We start from the raw sequence: 22,556 nt of genomic DNA, 5'->3' as shown, positions 1-22,556 counted from the left end.
ATTTTTCTCCAGTCTATAGCGTCCGAGGAAGGAAGTTGTTTGTGTGGTGGTGAGAAAATTCTTCTTTCTAACCGTAGGTGTTCCAGCCTGTCGCCGTAGGGTCCTAGGAGAGGGGTGGGGTAGGGATGGGGATCCGCCCGGTTTGTGAGAGCTCGGGCTAGATCATTCGCTACCTCATTTCCTTCTAGGCCTTCGTGTCCAGGTGTCCATGTAATTGTGTGCGTCTGGGAGATGGAACGTAATATTGCACACGCTCTTCTGTGAGGTTTTCCGGCCAGGTAGTCCCTGCAGGCTATGCTTGTCTGCGCGGGAAATGACCACATTTGCAAAATACGTTAAATAGCCTGACACACATCTGTATTCTAATCATCATTTCGTCCACGAACAATATGACAATGGAACCGACTATCGGAATGTGTCATCTCAGCGGCTGACAGCCAGTTCTGTTATAATGAAGCGCTTATGAACTGCTGTGTAAAGATTGAATTCCTGCTTTTCAGTTTTTTTAGTTAATTATGCTGCTGGCGATTTGTCTGTGTTACCTGCTTACTCTCTTTTCACTTCAGTGTTCCACTTCCATCTTGACGATCGACTTGCCGTTGTTGATGATTGTTTTTGCGGTTGTGTCTTGTTCGACATGTCCCTTTTCGCAACATACTCTCTACTGTAAGTGCTGTCTAGGTCCACGAATAAATTAATTGATAAATGCATACTGTACTATTCCTAGACTTCTGAATACATTTCATTAAAAAGACATCAATATAGAAAGTCGCACGCAATTATATTTAAGACTGCGCGCAAGCTACACAGTTAAGTTAGCGTATACGCTGTAGCTTCTGTTCCTTCTATGCGACGTCTTTGGAATTTATGGAAGCTCTACGCATGATAGAAAAGATTTCTCTCTTTTCTTGAAAAAAAAAAAAAAAAATCTGTTTGGCTTTCTCTGTGCGCTGCTGCTGTTTGGAAACCTGCACTGTTGGTTTGATGAATCACTAGGTCTCCCGGAACGTTGGAGTCATTTGGAGCAAAGGTCTTATTTTTATATTGGTTGGAAAGCACGATTGATTATTTGCATTATCTTTAATTCCTGGCTGTATACCTGTCTCACTGATTCTGGTCGTACAGCGAACTCGCTGGGCGGTACTTGCTTCAAAATAGAGCAAACCGCATCTATTAGTAGTGTTTAGTAGGTTGATTAAGTAGCGAGTACAACGGCGCGTTAACGCGGCGTCTGTTAATGGCGGTTCATCAATTATAAGCTCACCAATTCTTTCAGTGCGATTTGGGTACTGATTGCTTCATTCACAGCCAGCCCCCGTTTAGCAAGCAAAGCAAGCAAAGCAGAAATGGGGGGGGCTGGTTAGTTTAACGTTTCGTTTAACAGTTGGTGTAATCCGTTTAGGATTAAGCGCTTATTTTTCTAGAGCTATTGTCCGTAGTAAACTATTCCTGGCCAGCGTAGCTCTACATTTAAAGAGTTTCTGAACATTCATACAGTTAAAGACACCTAAACTATCTTTCTTTTTGTTTAATGCGAGCTTTCAGTACAGTCTGTCTTTTCTTTCGTTCTCTTATTAATGTAATAGTGAAGTAAACGTTTCCTTATTTTCACGTGTTTCAATGTTGCTGTCAAGCGTCCGTACACTGGGCTAATTATGGTATTAAATTTACAATGTGAATGAACTCTTGAAATTATAAAATTCGAACAGGATATTTGTATCTCTTACAGAACACCACGGGAGCCAGCTGGAAGAGTTTCCACCTGATCGGCTGCAGCATTGGGGCCCACGTGGCAGGGTTCGCCGGAAAGTTCCTCAGTGGACAACTGGGACGGATCACTGGTAGGCCGCCTCATTAAAGAAATATCCTATAAATTTCAGCTTCTGCACAAGGCGATTCCAAATCGATTTGTGCTCTTCTCGCCCCGGTGGCAGCGAAGCAGAAAGGAACTCTAGCGCTTTTATTTGTCGGGCATATACCGGGTGTCCCAGCTAACTTGAACCAAGGGTTACAAAATAATGTATTTGAGGTAGGTCAGTGAAACCAAATGCATACAACTGCCAGCCTGTTTTTTTTTTTGTTTTTTTTTAAGTCGATATTTATTGCCTCAGGGCATCAGTAGGTTATGAGATGAAGGATGAATAAATGACTAAATCAATGGAAAAAGGTTGGCTGATTTTATGAAGTCCAGAAGTGAGCGATGATGAGGTCCCTGCGTCCAAGTGACGTATGAGGCAGGATTGGTTGCTGAAAGGCCAGCTATTCTCAGGTGCCGGATTCGTGTTGGCTTGAGTGCTGGGCAGTCCCACAGCAAGTGGTGGATGTCGGCCTCGACATCGTTGTTACAGATCGGGCATCGGATCGGGTTTGTGCACTACAGGCAATTTTTTGTTTTGCATTTACTTAATTAGCTAATTATGTTAATTTCTCTAATTTTTTAAATATCGACCAAACATGTGAATTGGAAAGTTGTAGAGCACCTTCAGAAACCCCCATCCCGTTAACTTCGATAAAGAAAGTCTCACGTGTATCTTTTTTTCCGGGCTCAGAAGAAAGCGCGCGAAATACAAATAATACCACGTGACTAGCGCATTTGAGCGCCGCGATTGTGGTGCTCTCAGTCGTGGTTTGAGCGAACGACATAAGCTGCGGCTGTGACCCGATGGTCCCGTTGCAGCGGCAGGCAGAAATGTTGGCGATGGTTCGAGCGAGCTCGACCTCGCCCGTCGCCACCGCGATTTTGGCCAGGCCTGCGCACCGCAGCAGCCTACATCACGACAGGGGGATGGCAATAAAGAACCGGCAAATGAAGGTGCAGCGCTAATTTTAGTCGAGTCACATGATGTCATCTCGCCCCTTTACCCAAGCCTGTATGCGCAGATTCAGTGGCTGACACCTTATCGCTCATTCGTTTGTCGTGACGTTCGCTGATGGGAGAGAAGGAGGCCTTGTTAGAATGTCGGTGGTGTCGGCTCGCCGCTCTCGCTGCTACTGTACCGTCACGTGGGCCGGCTGTCTGACACGGGCGAAGAAGCCATCGCAGGCGTTTTGACCTGCCGCTTTAACGGGGCCAAGAAGACACGGCCGCAGCTGATTTCGTTCGCTCAAACCACGACTGAGAGCACCACAATCGCGGCGCACAAATGCACTAGTCACGTGGTATTATTTGTATTTCGCGGGCTTTCTTCTGAGCCCGGAAAAAACGATACACGTGAGACTTTCTTTATCGCAATTAATGAAATGGGGGTTTCTGAAGGTGCTCTACAACTTTCCAATTTACATGTTTGGTCTAAAGTCGATATTTAATAAATTAGATAAATTAACATAATTAGCTAATTAAGTAATTGCAAAACAAAAATTGCCTGTAGTGCCCAAGGAGGCTGGCAGTTGAATGCAATTGGTTTCACTGACCTACCTCAAACATATTATTTTGTACCCCTTGGTTCAAGTTAGCTGGGACACCCGGTATATGGCCATCGCGAAAGGATTTGCGGTGCGCAGTAGAGGAAAGGGCATGCAATTTGCACACATGGGGCGACTGCGCAATATGTTTATTGTATGCAATACGCCGCTCTTGTCTGTGCTGTGTAGCTGTTTAAACGCAAACTAAAGGTGCTTTGGTACATCAAACTGCTGCATTCATGAAGGTATCTCGCCGCGGTTGTTAACGCGCGCAGCTACTGCACCAATAAAACGCAAAAAGCGTCCGCCTGCTGCGCGCTACAATCGCACGCTATTAACGCCAGGGAGGTCAAATTAATGCGGAACCTTCCCGTAGGGTGTCTGTCATAGCTCTACTGCAGCAAACGCTTACAGCATAATATGGGTAACAAAAAAAAAACGCTGCGCGACCTTACTTTTGGCGGCGAATAAGTCGCGATCAACACTGCCGCGGTTCCGTCCTCTAACGAAGTGTTGAGCAGCCGTGAACTTTTGTTCCAGGTGAACAGATTGCACATTACTATGACTGAGTGATTCAGTGCAACTTGCAAAAAAGGTTGATGTAACACGGGAGTCATATGACAAAGAGTGTCGCATGATTCAGGATGACTCGCAAAATGTGACCCCACACCAGCGTTCGCAAGGTTTAGGGTGACTTTTAGTGGTGTCATAGCAGTCACATGACACTTTTAATGTGACTGGTATGACACCACTGTACGCACGCATGCGCGTAGAGAAACCAAAGATAAGGTCTAGATATCGCAGCGATTTTTATTCAGACAGTCGCTTCATCGTAAACCTAGGACCAAGGCCTTGCTCCTTAAACAACTTAAGAACATTCACAACTATCACACCCTTTCTAGAAGATCAAAATATCATCTACCTACCGAGAGATTTTCTCCCCTAACCCATCTTGAGCTTGCGGTTATGTTTCCACTACAATAACATTACAAACAGAAGAGTATGCACGGCCCTTGTCCAAAAACAACTGGTTGGCCAAATTCGACTCCATGAGAGGCATACTTAGCACCAAGGCAGCTTGGAGTCTTCATCGATGTTTGATAGAGCCTTCCAGGTGACGCGGGGATCAGCTACGTAACCTCAAGAGAGCACTGCGCGGCTTTATGGGCACGGAAGAGCAGCTGGCTGCAGCCCTCATCGGCAAATGCCTCTGTATAGTGAACGATAACGAGCCATTACAGGATTATGAAGGTATGAAGAATCCAGCCGGACCTCGATCGAGAGTACAGGCGGGGCTTATGGCCATGAGGCGGGGCACGGCACCAGGGAACGACAGGGTGACAGTGCTTATCAATCTTAATTGGCAAACGCTTGAGCATCTCACGCATTGGATCAGCGAGTGTTGGAGAAGCGGGCCCAGAGCGCGGAAGACGGCTGATGTTGGCTTCGTTCCCAAACCTGGAAAGGAGGTAAACATCAATAAACTCAGGCGTATCTCGCTTACGTCGTGCACAGGCAAGCTGATGAAGAAGGTGGTACACATGCGGCTTTCAGCGTGTGTAGAAGACCAAGATATTATGCCCCACACGATGTTCGGGTTTAGGGCCCACTTGTCAACCCAGGACGTGTTACTGCAGCTGAAAAAGGAGGTTATCGATCCCCCATGCAAAAGCAGCAGTAGTGCCATACTAGCACTGAATTCTTAAGGGGCTTTCGACAACGTGAAACACTCCAAGATTCTGGAAAATCTATAGGGTACTCACTGCGGAAAGCGTACCTTTAATTATATCAAGGCTTTCTTGCAAGGTAGGCAGGCGCACATCAAGAATGGCGACACGAAGTCTGAGCCGATACCCATGGGCACCAGGGGGACGCCGCAGGGAGCAGTCCTTTCTCCACTGCTCTTCAACGTTGCCCTCATTCACCTGCTGTAACAACTTAACGCCATAAGGGGAATCTGTCATGCCCTTTAAGCCGATGACATAACCATATGAACAACGGTGGGCAACTTGGGGCAGATATGGAGTAGGCACTCCCAGAGGCTGCCACTACGGTTCAAAACTACGCAGAAGAATGCGGACTACGCTGTTCCCCGTATAAGTCGGAGCTCCTCGTCGTGCGCGGAAAGAGGGATACTGCACATCTAGAAATCTTGGTCCACGATACACCTATTCTCGAGGTGGAGACGATACGGGTTTTGGGGCTGCTTATTAAGAACAAGGACTTGAAAGCAGCAGCGATCACCAAGCTCCGAACGGTGTGCGAGCAGGTTATTCGTGTGATTTCACGGATCACAACCAAGAGGAATGGTATGCAAGAAGAGGATGCACTTAGGGTAATACAGGCCTTTATCAACTGCAGGATAGTGTACGTGGCCCCGTACCTTCGCATGAGGAAGACCGGTATAAACCACCTGGATGTTTTTCGAACGGCTTATAAAGCGCTCGGGCTACCCATGAAAGCATCTGGGAAGCGCCTGCTACGAATGGGAGTACACAATACGGCTGATATATTAGCGCCCATCTTACAAGCCAGGTAATGCGACTGGCCACAACCAAGACAGGCCGCAAGGCCTTGGAAGATTTAAACATTTGCTTTCCGCAACAAATGGCTGGAAGACAAGATATACCTAGAGTGGAAGAGCAAATTTATTCCGCTTCCCAAAACATGCACCCGGAGCATCATCATGCTAGGCGAGAAGCAAGAAGATGAACTAATCTTATTCAAGAGAAGAAGGAGCCTTCTTCGTGGATGCTGCGACTCCTGTAGAGGGGATATCGACTATTTCAGTGGTGTGCCGAATGAAGGTCGTGCACGGGCTTTCAGTTCGCAACGGGTAAACGCTGCTATGGAGGAAGTGGCGATGTCTCTCGCCGCGACGCACTCTGCATCGAAATACATTGTTACAGATTTCTAGGCGGCTTATAGAAACTTTATGCGTGGCAGAATCACGCCGCTAGCCTGCAAAATTGTCAGTCAATGAGGATTTCAGCAGCACAGAAGGAGCTGATACGGGTACCAGATCACCAGAGAGTTGAAGGAAAAGAGCGCGCACACGCTTCAGCCCGAGCTTTTCTTCCCCGGGTTCCTTCTACATCCTTCCTTACTGACGTAGGCCCCTTCTCTCCATTAACAACATATACAGATATACTACAGCATTTGCGCCTTGAAAGGCAGACACTTCCGAGGCCCGCTAAGAGTTTTAATAAACCAGAAAAGTGTCACATTCACAGGCTACAAACCATGTCACTTGATAATTCAGCTACGCTTCACGCCACTGAGCCCGAGTCCTTTTCAGCTCAGCGCAAATTTTGTGGCCACAAGGCAAACGTATACCATATGGTATGGGCGTGCCAGCAAAACAGCAGTCTTGACATAATAAATCCGCCAACGTGGGAGGGCGCAGACCTCGAGGAACAACGAGCCCTCGTCGAAAGAGCACGGACGGCGGCTTTTAATAACGGTGTCCCGGAAGCTTATTACCAAACCATATCCCGTAGGAGCACTCGAGCAGACGACGCTCTGGCGCGTGATTCCTCTGAGCAGCGTCACCTGGCGATAAATAGTGGATATAGTGTCTAAACGAATAAGAACGCATTTAAAAGTCGCTGTTCCTTTGTTTTTGTGGCCCAGTGGATTAACACTACCCACCTCTGCACTGCTGCCACTGAGGCATCTGTTCGACTCCTGTGTTATATATATTTCTTTTTTTTTGCAATTGCCTTCAGCGTATTATTTCCTGTCTTCAGTGAGTGCATATTACCTTTAGGTTGCGTTCACAGACACCTTTCAGTAACAATCGGTATGACAACGGTTACACTAAGCAATTACCTTATCAGTAGTCATTTCCTGCCTTCAGTGCATGTATGTTACCTTTAGGTTGCGTTCAGAGACATATCTTTCAGCAACAATCGCCGTTTAACTCGCTTAGAGCGTCGTCTGCTCCAATGCGCCTACGGGATATGTTTTGGCATTACGCGTCACGGACTAGGGATCCGATCAGTCTTCTCTTAACCTAAGTCCTTGCTGCACTCAATAAACGTACTCATCATCATCCGTTAACCCATGCAAGTTCCATAACTAAATATGCGGGCTATGCGGGATAGAAGAATACATATCCCCCACATCGACACTAACCACTAAACAGTCTCCAGGATTTTCCTTTCTTAGATACTCGACTCCGCACTCAGAGTTCTAAACTCTAGTTGCGAGTTAGCGCCGGTCTTGCCCTTATTCACCCCCTTGTTTTTCGCTCTACTACTTTCAAAAATTTATAAAATCGCATTTCACTTCACTTTCTGCCATTAAAATGGTTCAGCTCAGTTCAGTCCTTCAGTCGTGTCCGACTCTTCGTGACCCTATGGATCATATCACGCCATGCTTTCCGGTCTCTCACTATCTTCCTTACATCACATAGCTTCATCTGCAGCGCCTCGAGGATACCATCTAACCATCGCGTTCGCTGCCTACCCCTTCTCCTGTGACCCTCAATCTTTCCCGACTGCTCTCGTCTAATCAGATGACTAAAGTAGCTGTGCTTTAACTTCAGAATTTTATCCTCCAATGAGCAGTCAGGGTTTATGGTCGACAATGTTGACTGGTTTGATCTTCTGGCTGTCCAAGGAACTCTCAAGAGTCACAACAAACTCACGTAGGCTGAATAAAATATTGCACGATCATTTTCTATTACTTGAGTACACTCAAAGCGACATATCTTGTATTCTATGCAAACAGCACTAATCATATAGTCGGAGAGTTATTTTCAAGCACGGTTAACTTACTGTGTCTCTCTGAAATCTTTAATGGGTCACGAGGTTAGTTGCGATAGATTATTGCAGGAAGGATTGTCGATACACACCGGTTGGTGCATTACCTCTCTCTTCGTACTTCCGACAAAATACTGCATATTGTGGAAGAAGGCCAGGTCGAGACGGCAAGGTCGAGACGGCAAGGCAAGGGATGCCGTGTCTGGCGTTTTACTCCGATGACAAAACCAGCGATGACAAAACCCAGGCGCGCGCCGGAGCCGGCGCCGCGGGACGATGATGATGGTATGTACAAATGAAAGAGGAAGATCATGGAATGAACAAATTAAAGAACATCCACGGAAGGCTCACACAATCTGCCCGGGGGGTCGGAAGCGGCCAGCCTGGCCGCTCCTAACTAAGCGATGCATCGCGGCGCACAAACGGTTTCAAGCGAGACACATGAACAGTTTCAGTTCCACGGTGGCGTCGATCAGCTGGGGTATCAACAGGCGTCACTGTAATTCACTGGGGAAGTTTGGCATATGACCTCATAGGGACCTACGTAGCGGTGGTGGAATTTGTCACTAAGGCCAGGGGTGCGCAATGGTGTATAAAGCAGTACTTCGTCGCCAGGACGAAAAGAGACCACTCGATGTGTAGAATCATAGCGAGTCTTGCGGTCTTCCTGGCACGCTGCCGTGTTGAGGCGGGCAAGATGACGGCATCTGGCCACACGAGATAAAAAATGGGTAGGTACTGATGTGGAGTAGTCGGGCGTAGAGAAGAAGGAAGCATCAAGAATTGTAGTGGGAGGACGGCCATAAACGAGGAAAAATGGAGAATAACCGGTAGTCCGTTGTACTGCTGTGTTATAGACGAATGTGACGAATGGTAGAATAGTGTCCCAATTTCGATGTTCTGGTGTGATGCAGTACTCACGGATTGAAATAGGACATTCGGAGCGCGTGGCCGTCGCTGAATGCAAGGCAGTGTGGTAAACAGGCCGGCTTATTGGCGACCGGAAGGAGCAGTTCTGCTTCCTAGATGTTCTCCCCCTCGAGCTATACCACAATGCAGCACCTTGGTTCCATGAGCATCCCCGGGCGGCGCTGCATGCAGCGACGGCCACGCGCTCCGAGTGTCCTATTTCAATCCGTGAGTAGTGTACATGGATACCATGTCTGACAAGGTGCGATGAAATCGCTCAGTGAGACCGTTAGTCTGGGGGTGGTAGCTTGAGGTCGTCTTATGAAGGGTGGATGACGCGTGAAGAACTTCGGCAACGACTTTCGATAAGAAGGCTGTACCGCGGTCACTTAGGAGCACCCGAGGAGCGCCATGACGCAATACAATTGATTGCAAAAAGAAATTTGCTACTTGTTCAGCGGAACCAGTCGGTACAGGGGCTGTCTCAGCGTAGCGTGTGAGGTGGTCGACAGCCGTTATAATCCAATGGTTACCCAAATCGGAGAGAGGTAGGGGACCATATAAATCGATGCCGACTACGTCGAATGGCGTGGCGGGACAAGGAAGAGGTTGTAGAAGGCCAGCGGGCGAAGAAGTCAGCCGTTTGCGACGTTGGCACAGAGGGCAGGATGCGACGTATTTGGCAACGGTGGAAGATAAGCCAGGCCAAAAGAATCGTTTTCTCACGCGGTCGTAGGTTTTGTCAAAACCAAGATGACCTGCAGTAGCGTCATCGTGGAGAGCCGCCAGTATACGTGGGCGAAGCACACGCGGCACGACTGGGATCCAGCGAGTTCCATCAGGGCAATACACATAGGGGAGTAGGATGCCATCTTCGAGCTTGAAATTGCGAAGCTGTCGGCGAAGCCTAGCATTGGGTGGGTCCGAAACGCCGATAAGGCGGTCTATAATAGGACGGCAGTAGGCATCGGCTAATTGCTGTGGGGAGCGTGCTTGTTCTCAGAGTCGTCAAACCAAACGGTTGTGATATACGTCGGGCAAAGAGACGGTCGGCTCTGGTCAGAGGTGGTAATGCATTGGGAAGAAAAACAGCAAGTTGATTCCGAAAGGGGACAGCGAGAGAGAGCGTCGGCGTCTTGGTGTTGGCGACCATATCTATAAGTGACGTCAAAATGGTATTCTTGCAGGCGTAGAATCCAGCGGCCGTCGGCCTGTCAAATTTTTGAGTGAAGACAACCAGCAAAGAGCATGGTGGTCGGTCACAACTGTGAAATGCCGAACGTATAGGTAAGGGCGAAATTTTTGGACAGCCCAGACGACGGCAAGACACTCCTGCTCGGTAATGGTGTAGTTTTTCTCAGCTGGAGTCAAGGTCCGACTGGCAAAGGCAATCACTTTCCCACGCGATGTTGCATCACGCTGCAGAAGTACAGCGCCAAGACCGTGACCACTGGCATCGGTGTGCAGGATAGTTGGAGCGCTGTCACTGAAGTGGCCAAGAACAGGATCTGATGTAAGGGCCTGCTTTAGGTCATTAAAAGCAGTTTCGCACTGTTCAGTCCACACGAAAGGGCTGCGTGCTTTAAGTAGCTCATGAAGTGGTGCAGCAATAGTTGCAAAATGCCTTATAAAACGCCGGAAATAAGACGCGAGGCCGAGGAAACTGCGCAAATCTGTAGTCCGTTGTGGACGAGCAAAGTTCAAGACCGCGATGATTTTTTCGGGATCTGGGCGAATGCCGTCATGGCTGACCAGATGTCCCAATATTCTAATTTCCTTCTGTGCAAAGTGGCACTTCTTGGTGTTGAGCTGAAGGCCTGCCGAAGCGAGACAGGTGAGGACTTCATTCAGGCGCGTGAGATGGTCATTAAAGGTTGCCGAAAAGACAACAATGTCGTCCAAGTAACACAAACAGGTTCTCCATTTTAGGCCACGCAGCACAGTATCGATCATTCTTTCAAATGTCGCTGGTGCGTTACAAAGTCCGAAAGGCATAACATTAAATTCGTAAAGGCCATCGGGTGTTGCGAAAGCGGTTTTTTCTTTGTCGTCCTCGTGCATAGGTATTTGCCAATAACCTGAGCGGAGGTGCAAGGTCGAGAAATATTCGGAGCCTTGGAGGGAGTCAAGGGCGTCATCAATTCGCGGCATCGGATATACATCTTTGCGGGTAATTTTGTTGAGTGCGCGGTAATCAACACAAAAGCGTACCGAGCCGTCCTTTTTTTTAACTAGCACTACTGGGGAGGACCATGGGCTTGTTGAGGGTCGAATTATATTGCGATGGAGCATGTCATTTACATTTTCTTCAATTACTTTTCGTTCAGAGAGGGAAACTCGATAAGGCCGTCGGCGAACGATAGAGTTACCTTCAGTAATGATGCGATGGTGCGCAACACTAGTCTGTCCCAGTGGTGTGGAAGTGGCATCAAAAATGGCTTGGTGGTGTCGAAGCAATGTCAGCAGTTCTTGGCGTTGGTTCGGCGTGAGTTCAGGATTAATAGTCTTTGCGAGAACAGAAAGAGAGACGTCTGACGAAACACGTTGCTGAGGCGGAGGGGCGGTGAGCACCATCCGGGAAAAAGGTTGAACATCCACCATGCAATGCAGAGAAGTTCCTTTTGGGAGCACAAGGGATTCACGTGAAGTGTTAGTGGCCACTACTGTCGCTGAGCCGTTGTGGAACCGGACAAGACTTGACGGGAAGGCGATGCCGCGTACAAGATGACTATATGATGGTGCTGTGAGTACGTCCCCGTCAGTTATGTGGTCAGAAACAACAGTAAGCAGTTTTTCGCACTGAGGAGGCAAAACAGTATCAGCGGCGGCAACGAGGGGATGATGTCGTACAGAAAAGTCAGATGAAAAATCGCTGTCTGTCATATGGATAACACGCTCACCACAAGAAATTAGTGCTGAAGCGGTTGACAAAAAATCCCATCCAAAAATCATCAGATGCGCACAAAGTGAGAGCACAGCAAACTGCACATAATGGCGGATGCCGTAGATAACGACTCATACGCTGCACTTCGCTGAAGGGCGCAAAGGAACGTCATTGGCTCCACGGAGTTCAGGCCCATCATATGGTGTTGTCACTTTTCGCAAACGGTAGCACAAATCAGCGTGAATGGCAGAAATTGCAGCCCCTGTATAAATCAAAGCTTCAACCGGTAAACCTTCAGCGATAAGAGCAATCACGTTATACGGGGATCAGGATGACTATTAGTAAGTTCGCAGAGTGTAGTTTGACCTCCGGAAACTGCAACACTTAGTTTTCCGGATGGCGGACAGGGAGAGTGGTTGCGGGGCGGAGAGGGGAAACTGAGCGGCGGTATGGGGAAAGGGACCGGCGTCGAGATACATGGGCGCCATTTGGTTCAGACGAGGATACCGGCGGTGGAGAGGATCGACGAGGTGAGCTGGGAATAGGTCGCCGCTGATAATACGTCACTTTCGAAGGCGTCGTAACCACACCACTCGTTTTGAATGCGTCGACGACAGAAGCGGGATATATGCCCTCGGATTCCACAGTAGTAGCACACTGGGCGAGAGGGGCGCCAAGGTGCGTAATATGGTGGCGTAGGCTGAGCTGTCGTAACGGCGTTGATGTGGTTGTAGGGCGGTGATGCTGCGAACAAAAGAAGGGGGTGATGCTGCGACGTGTGCGTAAGTCGATGCTGGACGGGGTGCAGGAGGGTCGGACACCATAGGCCGAGTGATTGTTGCCAGCTCATCTTTAATGATGTTGCGGAGATCGGCGTCATTAGAAGGTACCGAAGAATGATCGCACCCATGTTGACAGACAGGCTTGAGGGCTTGGAGCTCCTCCCGGATGATGGCTTGAATCAGTGCCCGCAGATGTAGGTCAGCAGAGGTCGGGCCAGTAGCAATGCCGGGCTGCAATCGGGAGGACTGCAGCTGGTCGATACGTTGGCAGGTCGCAATAATGGCGTCAACAGTAGAAGGATTCTTGGCAATCAGGGTGTTATATGCCACTGAATTAATTCCTTTCAAGATGTGGTGTACGCGTTCAGGTTCCGGCATGGTGGGACTAATACGCCGGCAAAGTGCAAGTATGGCCTCTATGTAAGACGCGTACGACTGATCGGGACCTTGGAGGCGAGAGGCGAGCTTATTCTTCGCGACCTCAGTCCGAATTGCTGGGTCCGCAAAATATTGGCGGAAGTGCTGCTTGAACGTGGTCCAGTTAGTGGTGTGGGGTTCGCGGTTAATAAACCAGGTTCTGGCGACCTCAATGAGGTAGAAAGAAACATTCAGAAATTTTAGAGAATTGTCCCACCGGTTGTAGTTGCTGCAGCGTTCATAGATGTCCAGCTAGTCATCGACGTCTTCATCGCGACGACCAGCGAGCAGCGGCGGGTCGCGTTGTCGTGTGGGCACAGTCGCAGGGGGTGGTGCAGCCGAGGTAGAGGGTGCTGCCGATTCGTGGGTACTCTCGGTAGTCATAACGATGGTGGCAGGCGGCAAACAGCGACCGGAACGTAGCTCCAGCGAGAGGCAGGGCACAAAACAGCAAGGAGATCAAGTCCTACCTCCACCACTTGTGGAAGAAGGCCAGGTTGAGACGGCAAGGTCGTGACGGCAAGGCCAGCGATGCCTTGTCTAGCGTTTTTAATCCGATGACAAAACCCAGGCGCGTGCCGGAGCCGGCGCCGCGGGACGATGATGATGGTATGTACAAATGAAAGAGGAAGATCATGGCATGTACAAATTAAAGAAAGTTCACAGAAGGCTCACAATATTCTCATAGGTCGTTGGCTACCTCGAGGGGTTTGCCATCTAGATGATCGCGACATACATGCCAGAACGCCACATACGTCAGCCTTCGTCTCCAGGTGTTCACTGCGAGTTCTTTCTGCCAATCCCGCAATAGCCCACGCAAGTGCACGAGCCACATTTTGTGCTCTGACGCCCGTTTTCTCACCTTTCATTTCATTTCAGTTTATTTAAGTCGTTTATAATAGCTGAGGAGAAAGTAAAAAAGCCCGCATGCGGCTTACAAAGCTTCCATCTCCCGCAGTGGATCGACACGGCGATGGCGGATAACAGCAAAAACACAAACGAGAGCAGACATGGAATAAAAATGTATACAGTATGGAACACAGTATATTTTCTGTACAGTTACACACAAAATCAAAAAGATAGCATTTCTTACGGTATTTCTTACGGCCACATTCTCTTCATTGCTATTTAGAAGCATATTTCTGATAGTGTTATATGAAACTGAGTGAATGGATTGAGTTGTGAAAGTGTATTGGTTTCGGAATGACGGCAATTTATATCTTAATGTTTGGAGTCCGTAGTTTGTGCGTGGGCAGGGTACACACCTGTTATCATAGTGTCTCGTATTGTGGAGAATAGTATTTTTCTGTAGATTAGCAAGGCCAGTTAGAAATGTAATGTTACTGTAAGCCTGGGATTTATATAGCTGAATCACACGATACTGATCGATGATCTTTACATTCACAATGCGGTATTTTGAAAATAAGGAACTTGTATGTGCTGAATTGGAATCACCTGCTATTGCTCTCACTGCATTTTTTGTAATATTGAAACCTTCTGAATATTAGTTTGCGTCGTTGTACGCCAGACCAGATGACAATATTTAACGTGAGATTCGAACAGAGCATTATAGATTACAAGTTTAGTCCTCGTAGGCAACATGCACTTTAACCTTCTAAGTATGCCGACATCCCTTGCCAGTTTAACCTCCAGCTGATCAATGTGGACATTCTATAACATCAATTCAATAAAGTAAACGCCAAGTGTTTTTACAATATTAGTTATTTATATTGTTTACCACTTAGACTAAATCTATGTTTACCACTCATTTCACATTTCTCGCTCTAAAAAAATCGCCTTTGCTTTAATTGCGCGAGTTTATCAGTAAGGAATTTATTTCAGACCAAGAGTTAAGTTTACCCAACACGCTATTGGCCCTTTAGACTTTATCATTCGCTTTGGTTCCTGAGAGAAATAAAGTTGTACTGTCAGCATAAATTACAGATTCTGTTTCGGAATCAATCTGCAATAAACCATTAATATATACATTGAATAATAAGGGACCAAGAATACTTCCTTGAGGTACATCATGCTTCATTTTATTATAAGTTGAGCAATGATTATCTATAGAAACCTCACATTGCGCCTGGGGATCTTTAACGTGCGCTGACATCGCACAGCACACGGACGCCTCTTCGTTTCGCCTCCATCGAAACGCAGCCGCCGAGGTCGGGTTCGAACCCGCGTAAAAAGAGGGACACACTTGCGCGGGCTCAAATATGGAGGGTGAGGAGGGTGGCTGTTCCTGGCCATACGGGGCTGGGACGACAGGTCAACGCCGCTTGCGGCGGGGGCTAGCTGGCCACCAATTTTTAATCTGTTGTAGGTCGTCATTGCACCCGCCACCGCTAAGGTGGTGGACGACGGCTGTTGCAGCACGCGTCTTCCTCTCATTCTTCTTTTTCTTTTCTCTACTTTCTCTCTTCTGTCTGCGCGAGGCAACGGAGGTGGCTCATCTACAGAGCCAGTAGCAGGCCCGTGCATTTTCTTTTCCTTCTTCCTACAGCCACAACAACAACTCAAATATGGAGGTGGTGAAGAGTGGCTGTTCCTGGCCCTACGGGGCTGGGACGGTAGGTCAACACTGCTTGTGGCGGGGGCTATAGCCAGCCACCGAAGTTTACTGTTGTAGGCCGTCATTGCACCCACCACCATTTAGGTGGTGGACGACGGCTGTTGATGATGATGATGATGACCTGAGACAAAATGGCACATACCCACGGCGGGGGATTGGCCAGGGTGCATTGCATTGTACGGGCCTGCTACTGACTCTGTAGCTGAGCCGCCTCCGCTGCGTCGTGCGGACAGAGAAAGTAGAGAAGGAAGAAGAAGAAGGAGAGAAAGACGTGCGCCGCAACAGCCGTCGCGGCGCGCGTCTTTCTCTCCTTCTTCTTCTTTCTTCCCTACTTTCTCTGTCCGCACGAGGCAGCGGAGGTGGCTCAGCTACAGAGCCACAGGCAGTGCGTGCTCTGCCATTTTTTGTGCGCTCAGCTACAGAGCCAGTAGCAGGCCCGTACATTTTCGTTTCCTTCTTCCCACAGCCACAATAACAATAGCAACAAATATGGAGGCGTAGAGGCGGCACTGACCCTTTCAAAGAATGTCCCCACCCTCCGGAGTGGCGGAGACGGGCGCGCGCATCGAGGCACCCTATCAGTTCCCTACCACCTGTTAGACCACAGCGCACCTCGTGGGAGAAGCGCGAAACGCCCGGCGTGGCTACGAGCCACGCTACGCTGATGAGCTGCTTGGTAAAAAGTGTGCTAGCGGCTTCCTTGAAGCGTTTAGACAAGAGGCCTCTGTCGGAGGAACTGCCGCTGGGCGCTTGGCAGGACAAGGGGAAGGGTGTCCAGGCAGTGCGTGCTCTGCCGTTTTTTCTGCGCCAGCGGACTTGATTCGCGCTTGTAAAACAAGCTACTGTGTCTGTATATGTATTTCATATGCCTTCTCCCGCATCGTCACCCATCATGACCTTCTTTCTTCTCTCCTTCCCCTTCCCCAATGCAGAGTAGCAGGCCAGATTTGAATTATTCCGGCCAACCTCTCTGCCTTTTCCTTTCAATAAATACATCTATCTATTGGTCGCCCATCTTCGCCTCGCTTATGACGTCACACCACCCGTTGGACTGCAATGAACCTAGTGGGAGAAGCGCGACACGCCCGGCGTGGCTACGAGCCACGCTGCGCTGAAGAGCTGACTTGGCCCAGCTCTCGCGCTGGTATGACGTCAGTAGTGACGTGGTGTAAAGTGTAACTACCGGACCACGCTACGCTGAAGGCTCGAAACCTGGCGTAGTATTGCTTTCGCAATAAAAAGACAGGTTCGCCAGTCACCAGGTTCGCCAGTCGCCAGTCACCGCGCGGTAGGGAGCGTGGCGCTAGTTGACAAAGTGTGCGGTCGCGCTAGATGGCCCCGTGAGTATGGTTCTAACGAAGCCAGAATTTACACCGTGTGCGTCTACCGCAGCGGAAAAACTCCGCAAGTCGACACTGGGACCTGGGAAGCATGGCGCTGAAGGTATTGGGGGCAGCACATGGTGGCACTAAAGAACAGGCGGAGGGGACTTGAGACTCCAATCCCATCGCATTCTATCCGCCTAATGCGGTTGTGGGTTTATACAGTTTAACGTTCAAATTCTTCCCAGACTGAAGAAGTCCGAAATTTTGATCATCTCGAGCTCTTTAACATGCACTCACAGCTCACCGCTTGTTTTTCGCCTCCATCTGAAAGCGGCCGCCGCGGACTTAGTGAGCCCGCGTGATGGGCTCAGCAGTCGACAATAACAGATTGAGGGGCGAGTTGGTGCTGCATAATACCCAGAAATATATATGTATGTATGTATATATGTGTGTATATATATATATATATATATATATATATATATATATATATATATATATATCAGGATGTCACACAAATTTTCCGATTATCTATCTTATTCCAACGACAGTTCGGACGATGGACCGTCCTTCTTCAAGGTAGATGTGAGAATTCTACCCTGAAGAAGGATGGTCCACCATCCGAAACTATTGTTAGCATAAAATAAATAATCGGGAAATATATATATATATATATATATATATATATATATATATATATATATATATATATATATATATATATATATATATATATAGAGAGAGAGAGAGAGAGAGAGAGAGAGTCTTCGTGCTGGAATTTGTGACTGTCATGATTGGACTTGATTGGACGATGTTAGTGTTGTAGTGCTGTGCGATGTCAGCGCACGTTAAAGATCCCCAGGTGGTCTAAATTACCCCGTAGCCCTCCACTACGGCTCCTCTTTCTCTTTTTCCACTTTCACTCCCACCTTCCTCTCTTCCCTTACGGCACAGTTGAGGTGTCCACAGAAAACAAATGAGACAGTTACCGCACCTTTCCCTTCCTATAAATCAATCAATCATCGTTAGTGTTGTACTGGGATGATTGTGCTGCTAACTGCTTGGTAAAGAAGAGGTGCGCGAAGATGTACTTGGGTATAGAAGAGGATGTTGTAGCTGAGTGGTGAAGAGGAAGTGCGTGTTCAGTTTCGCATTACAGTTGGTAGTGTGCGCCTGTGTTGTGTTTTCCATTCACGTGATTGTATTCGTTGCGCCACATTTCTGGGTATTTTCAGTCGAGAACCCTCAAAAGTGAGCAACGCAATTAGTCTCCCCTCAACCGGTATAAGTGTTCCCCACCTTGGCAAGGAGTCAACTGGCAGTAAGGGCGAACGAAGCGACTGGATAATGAGCTAAATGCACCCATTCGCGGTACTAACTTTCTAACCTCCTAACTTGCTGTCTTCTCCTGCTACGCTTTCCTTCCCTTGGGATGCAATTGGTTACTCTTAGAGACCATTGGTAGTCCTCTCTTTGCATTACATGTCTTTCCTGTTACCATTTCCTCTTTTTTTTCTGCTAGACTGTCAGTAACCCGAGTTATTTCTTTGACCAACACTGTACTTTTCCTATCTCTTAAGATTTTAATATTTTCCATTCCATAGCCCTCAGCGTTGCCTTCAACTTAAGTAGAACCCTCTTTGTTAGCTTCCATGTTTCAGCCCCATAGGTGAGTACCGGTAAGAGGCAGCTGTTATATACCTTCCTCTTGAGCGATACCGGTAAGCTTCCCTTTGCAAACCATCACTGTTCGCAAAGTAGCTTCCCTGTGTCATTTACCCTCGGAGCAAACTGCTTCCAACCGGTTTCTTGACCCTTTAGTCGGCGGCAGACCGTAGAGGGCATAAGTATGCAATTTACAATGCATCCCCTCGCATTTCAGGGCTGGACCCCGCCTCGCCTCGCTACAGAAACTTGCCGCCGCAGAAGAGGCTCTCTCGCACAGATGCTGAATTCGTGGATGTCATCCACACGGACATCTATGGCGTGGTGCCCTTCGGAGGCTTCGGTGAGTGCCCTCCGTCTCTTTTCGCGCTGTACTTTGTGAATGTTTAGAGGGACTATACTCTCGGTGAGGGAAGGATGTTTCCTTGGCCCGCGTCTAGTGGCCGCGGTAACGGCCATGTTTCGCCCTCTCTGTTAAACTATTTTCATCAAAATATAGTTCATATTTAAAAGCCTAATAAGGAAACAATATATTCATTTTATGGCTGCAAATTACGAGCGCTGCTCATTTCATGGCGCAATGTAAATGTGCAGTGCTGTTTTCTTTTGTTCATTTATATTTTCTAGATTTGATGTCGTGCTCATTTTGATGTTATTCGCTGATCCGGTTGATTTTCCATGCTATGTAGTTATCTTGAATTTTCCTACAGACTGAGTTATTCACGCTAAGAAATGCCATTCTAGTGACCTTTGTGTAAAAGCACCATCGGAAGTTTTGATGCACCAAGATTTTGATCACTGACACCCCACTAATTTTGCCATGTAATCGGGTACGAGCGCCGCCAAATGAATTAACGTTCACTCTTGTCTGTGACCCCTCATTTCTGTTGAAATTAAATAAACTCAAACTTCAAGCTTGCTTATCGTGCACCATCACAACGGAAACATTTTTTTTTAATTTCACCGCAATTGCCCTGCCACACCTATGCGTCGAAAGACATAAGCATTCACTGCCGCATTGAAATGGCTACAAAAAGTTGCTTGGGTGTTTTTGACGCCAGAAATGGCGAGGCGAGTGCAGAACAAGAATGATACAATTTGTTATGGCGTTTTATAATCATCCTTTATTGTTCAGAATTTTGTTTTTCATTCTCGAATTTCATACGTGTTTTCATACTAACAAATTAAGATATGTAGCCACATGTGCCTTGTTTACTAATGGTTCTACCAGTGGATTGCAGTCTAGCCCGTGGCGCGGTCTTCACGTGGCTGGTTTTGGCGGCAGAACTACAGCACTCGTGCCTACACGCTGAGATACCATGCCGCAAGGATCGCCTCATCGGTCATGTCTGTGTGGCATGTTCCGTGACCGAGGAATGCTCTAAGAGCGCAGATAACCGTTGAACGTATCTTGTGTCTAGCTGATCAAGTCAAGCTGGTCGTCCAGTCATGACGACGAGAACCAGACACTACAGGGGGGGTTGCAGCAGAGGGCATGTAGGGATAGCGACAGGACAGAACGAGAGACAGTGCTCTAGATTGGCATGCAAAGCAGAACCGTTATAATAGTAGGGGTCAGAATGAAGATGTAAATATAATTTTTGGATGGTGCATGATTGATTGATTTAAACGCGTTTATTGACAGCCCTAAGTCATGCACTTTTGCTTCTGGCATCGGTGCGGGCATCTGGCCCCACCACAGTCGCGGTGGCTGAGGTATAGTGCTGGTTTGATTGTCTTTGACATCTTCCATAAAGCTTGGCTCTGGATCCCTAGTCAACAAACTTTCCGGGCTTTTCCCAGAGCCTAGCAACGGCCTCGTTGTCGAGGGACATGGGGAGGACCCAGTCGATGTAGCTGGCAGGGCGGATGGCAATTGGAATTTCGGCGAGAGGCCTGACTCGAATGTCAGAATACTCTTGGCTGGACTGGGCTGGCATCGGGGTTGTTGAATATTTTTTGAAAGCTAAACATTTCGACAGATTTGCCTGTCTGGTTAGGTTCATAACTAAGTGAAACTTGAAATTTCTCCAACCAACACTTTTTTTTACAAAACCTGACATTTCGGAGCCGGCTCGGCTCCTTCTTCAAGGGTGCGTGACGCGGGGAATGGTTGAGGGAGAGAAGGATGGAGGAGAAGGGGGAGGGGGTGAGATGAGTGTGAAAGAAATGGGAAGGAAGGAGGGAGGGGTGTTTAAGACCATGGTGCCTTAGGTGCAGGGGAGCTCGCCGGCGACTTTTTTCTTTTCTTCGGTGAAGTGGCTAGGAGGGAGCGAAGACCGTGCAAGTATACAGCAGGAAGGTTGCCTATTGTCCGGTTGGTGTTATTTGCGGTCGACTGTATGGGCCATGACTCGAGGAGGCGTCGTTTCCGGTAATTGGTCTCGGTCTCCAGGATGGATGTTTCTTCGAAATCTATTCTGTGGTCGGAATCTTCTGAATGTCCAGCTACGGGGTAGCGTTCTCTTGACAAATTTCGTGCATCGTTCCTGCGTTGCCGAATTCTTTCCTTTAGTTTTTTGTTTCGCCAATGTAGCTAGCATCACAGTCGGTGCAGGGAATTTTCTAGACAATGCCTTGGGCTCTTTCTCTTGGCGGTCGATCTTTGGGGAAGGGAAGCACGCCCCCCAAAGTGTTTGAAGGCTTGTGCGCCACTCGAATTCCTTCTTTTCCTAGTATACGGGTGATGATTTCGCTGGCGCCTCGGACATAGGGGATAGTGACGTAGTTCTGAGATGCATTTGCTTTCTTTGACTATTGTCTTCCCGGGGCCTGTCGTTGCGTTTTTGGAGGCGAATGATTTTCCGGACAAAATTTTTCTGGTAGCCGTTCATGGTTAGTTCCTTGAATATCACGCGTTTTTCGTTTGCTTTGTCGGGTTCTGTGGTACAATGTGTTTCCACTCTTTGTAATAAAGTCCCCACAGCTGACGTTTTATGGCTTGTCGGATGGTTCGAAGTGAAGTGCAGATATCGCCCTGTGTGTGTGGGTTTTCGGTAGACGGAAAATCGCAGACGGTTGTTTTCTCGGGCCACCAGAACATCCGAAAACAGCAGGGCGCCTCGCTTCTCCATTTCTAGGATGAACTGAATCTCCGGTTGTGTGGAATTTAGATGACAGAGAAAATTTTGGACTTTAGATTTCTTGATAACTGAGAAACAGTCATCGACATATCTTAGAAAAATTTTCGGCGACGGGCGGAAAGAGTTGAGAGCTCGTTCTTCGATGTGCTGCATAGTTATATTCGCCATAGTGACTGAGATGAAGGCACCCATTGGTGTTCCCATAATTTGTTTGTAGAATTCTCCTCTGGATGAGAAGTATGTGTTTGATAAGCATAGTTCCAGAAGGCGGCATATCTTGTCTATACTGAGTGGGGTTCGTGCGCTGAGTGTATCGTCGCGTTCTAGGCCTTCTCGAGTGGCGGCGAACGCGACCTTTACAGGACACTTGGGCAGAGGGACAGCACATCAAATGAAACAAGGCACTCGTCGGCCTCAAGACTCACCTGGGATACGAGTTCGATGAAATGCCCGGGGTGTCGGACGTGGGTCGCGGTTTCCCCCGTGATTGGTGTTATGAGCTTGTGCAGGTATCCCGACAACGAACGGAGGTGAGAGAAACGGAAGTCGTCAATCAGGCGTAGAGGGGTCCCAGGTTTATGGACTTTGGGCAGACCATAGAAGGCTGGGGCCGATCCGTTGGTGTATGATAACTGCATGTAGAAGTTTCGGTGATTTGGGAGGTTTTTGAAAACATCTTTCAATACTTTGTTCAATTTTGCCTGGGAACTTGTTTTGGGGTCCTTCTTCAATTTTTCCTATTCTTGAC

The 22,556-nt window shown here is 48.0% G+C and overlaps 1 protein-coding gene across 1 annotated transcript in view; it reads left to right on the top strand.

The window, feature by feature from the left end:
• Window positions 1–22,556, top strand: part of LOC146180989 (pancreatic triacylglycerol lipase-like) — a 95,567-nt gene that overhangs the window by 52,741 nt on the left and 20,270 nt on the right. Inside the window, exons 4-5 of the mRNA XM_084577839.1 lie at window positions 1,730–1,841; window positions 18,943–19,068. Coding sequence (XP_084433965.1) covers window positions 1,730–1,841; window positions 18,943–19,068 — 238 coding nt within the window. The remainder of the gene's footprint in view (window positions 1–1,729; window positions 1,842–18,942; window positions 19,069–22,556) is intronic.

This window comes from Amblyomma maculatum, chromosome 8, assembly GCF_055883805.1.
Source record: "Amblyomma maculatum isolate TAMU_Amacu chromosome 8, ASM5588380v1, whole genome shotgun sequence".
Classification (NCBI taxonomy): Eukaryota; Metazoa; Arthropoda; class Arachnida; order Ixodida; family Ixodidae; genus Amblyomma; species Amblyomma maculatum.
This window is presented reverse-complemented; position numbering and strand designations above follow the sequence as displayed.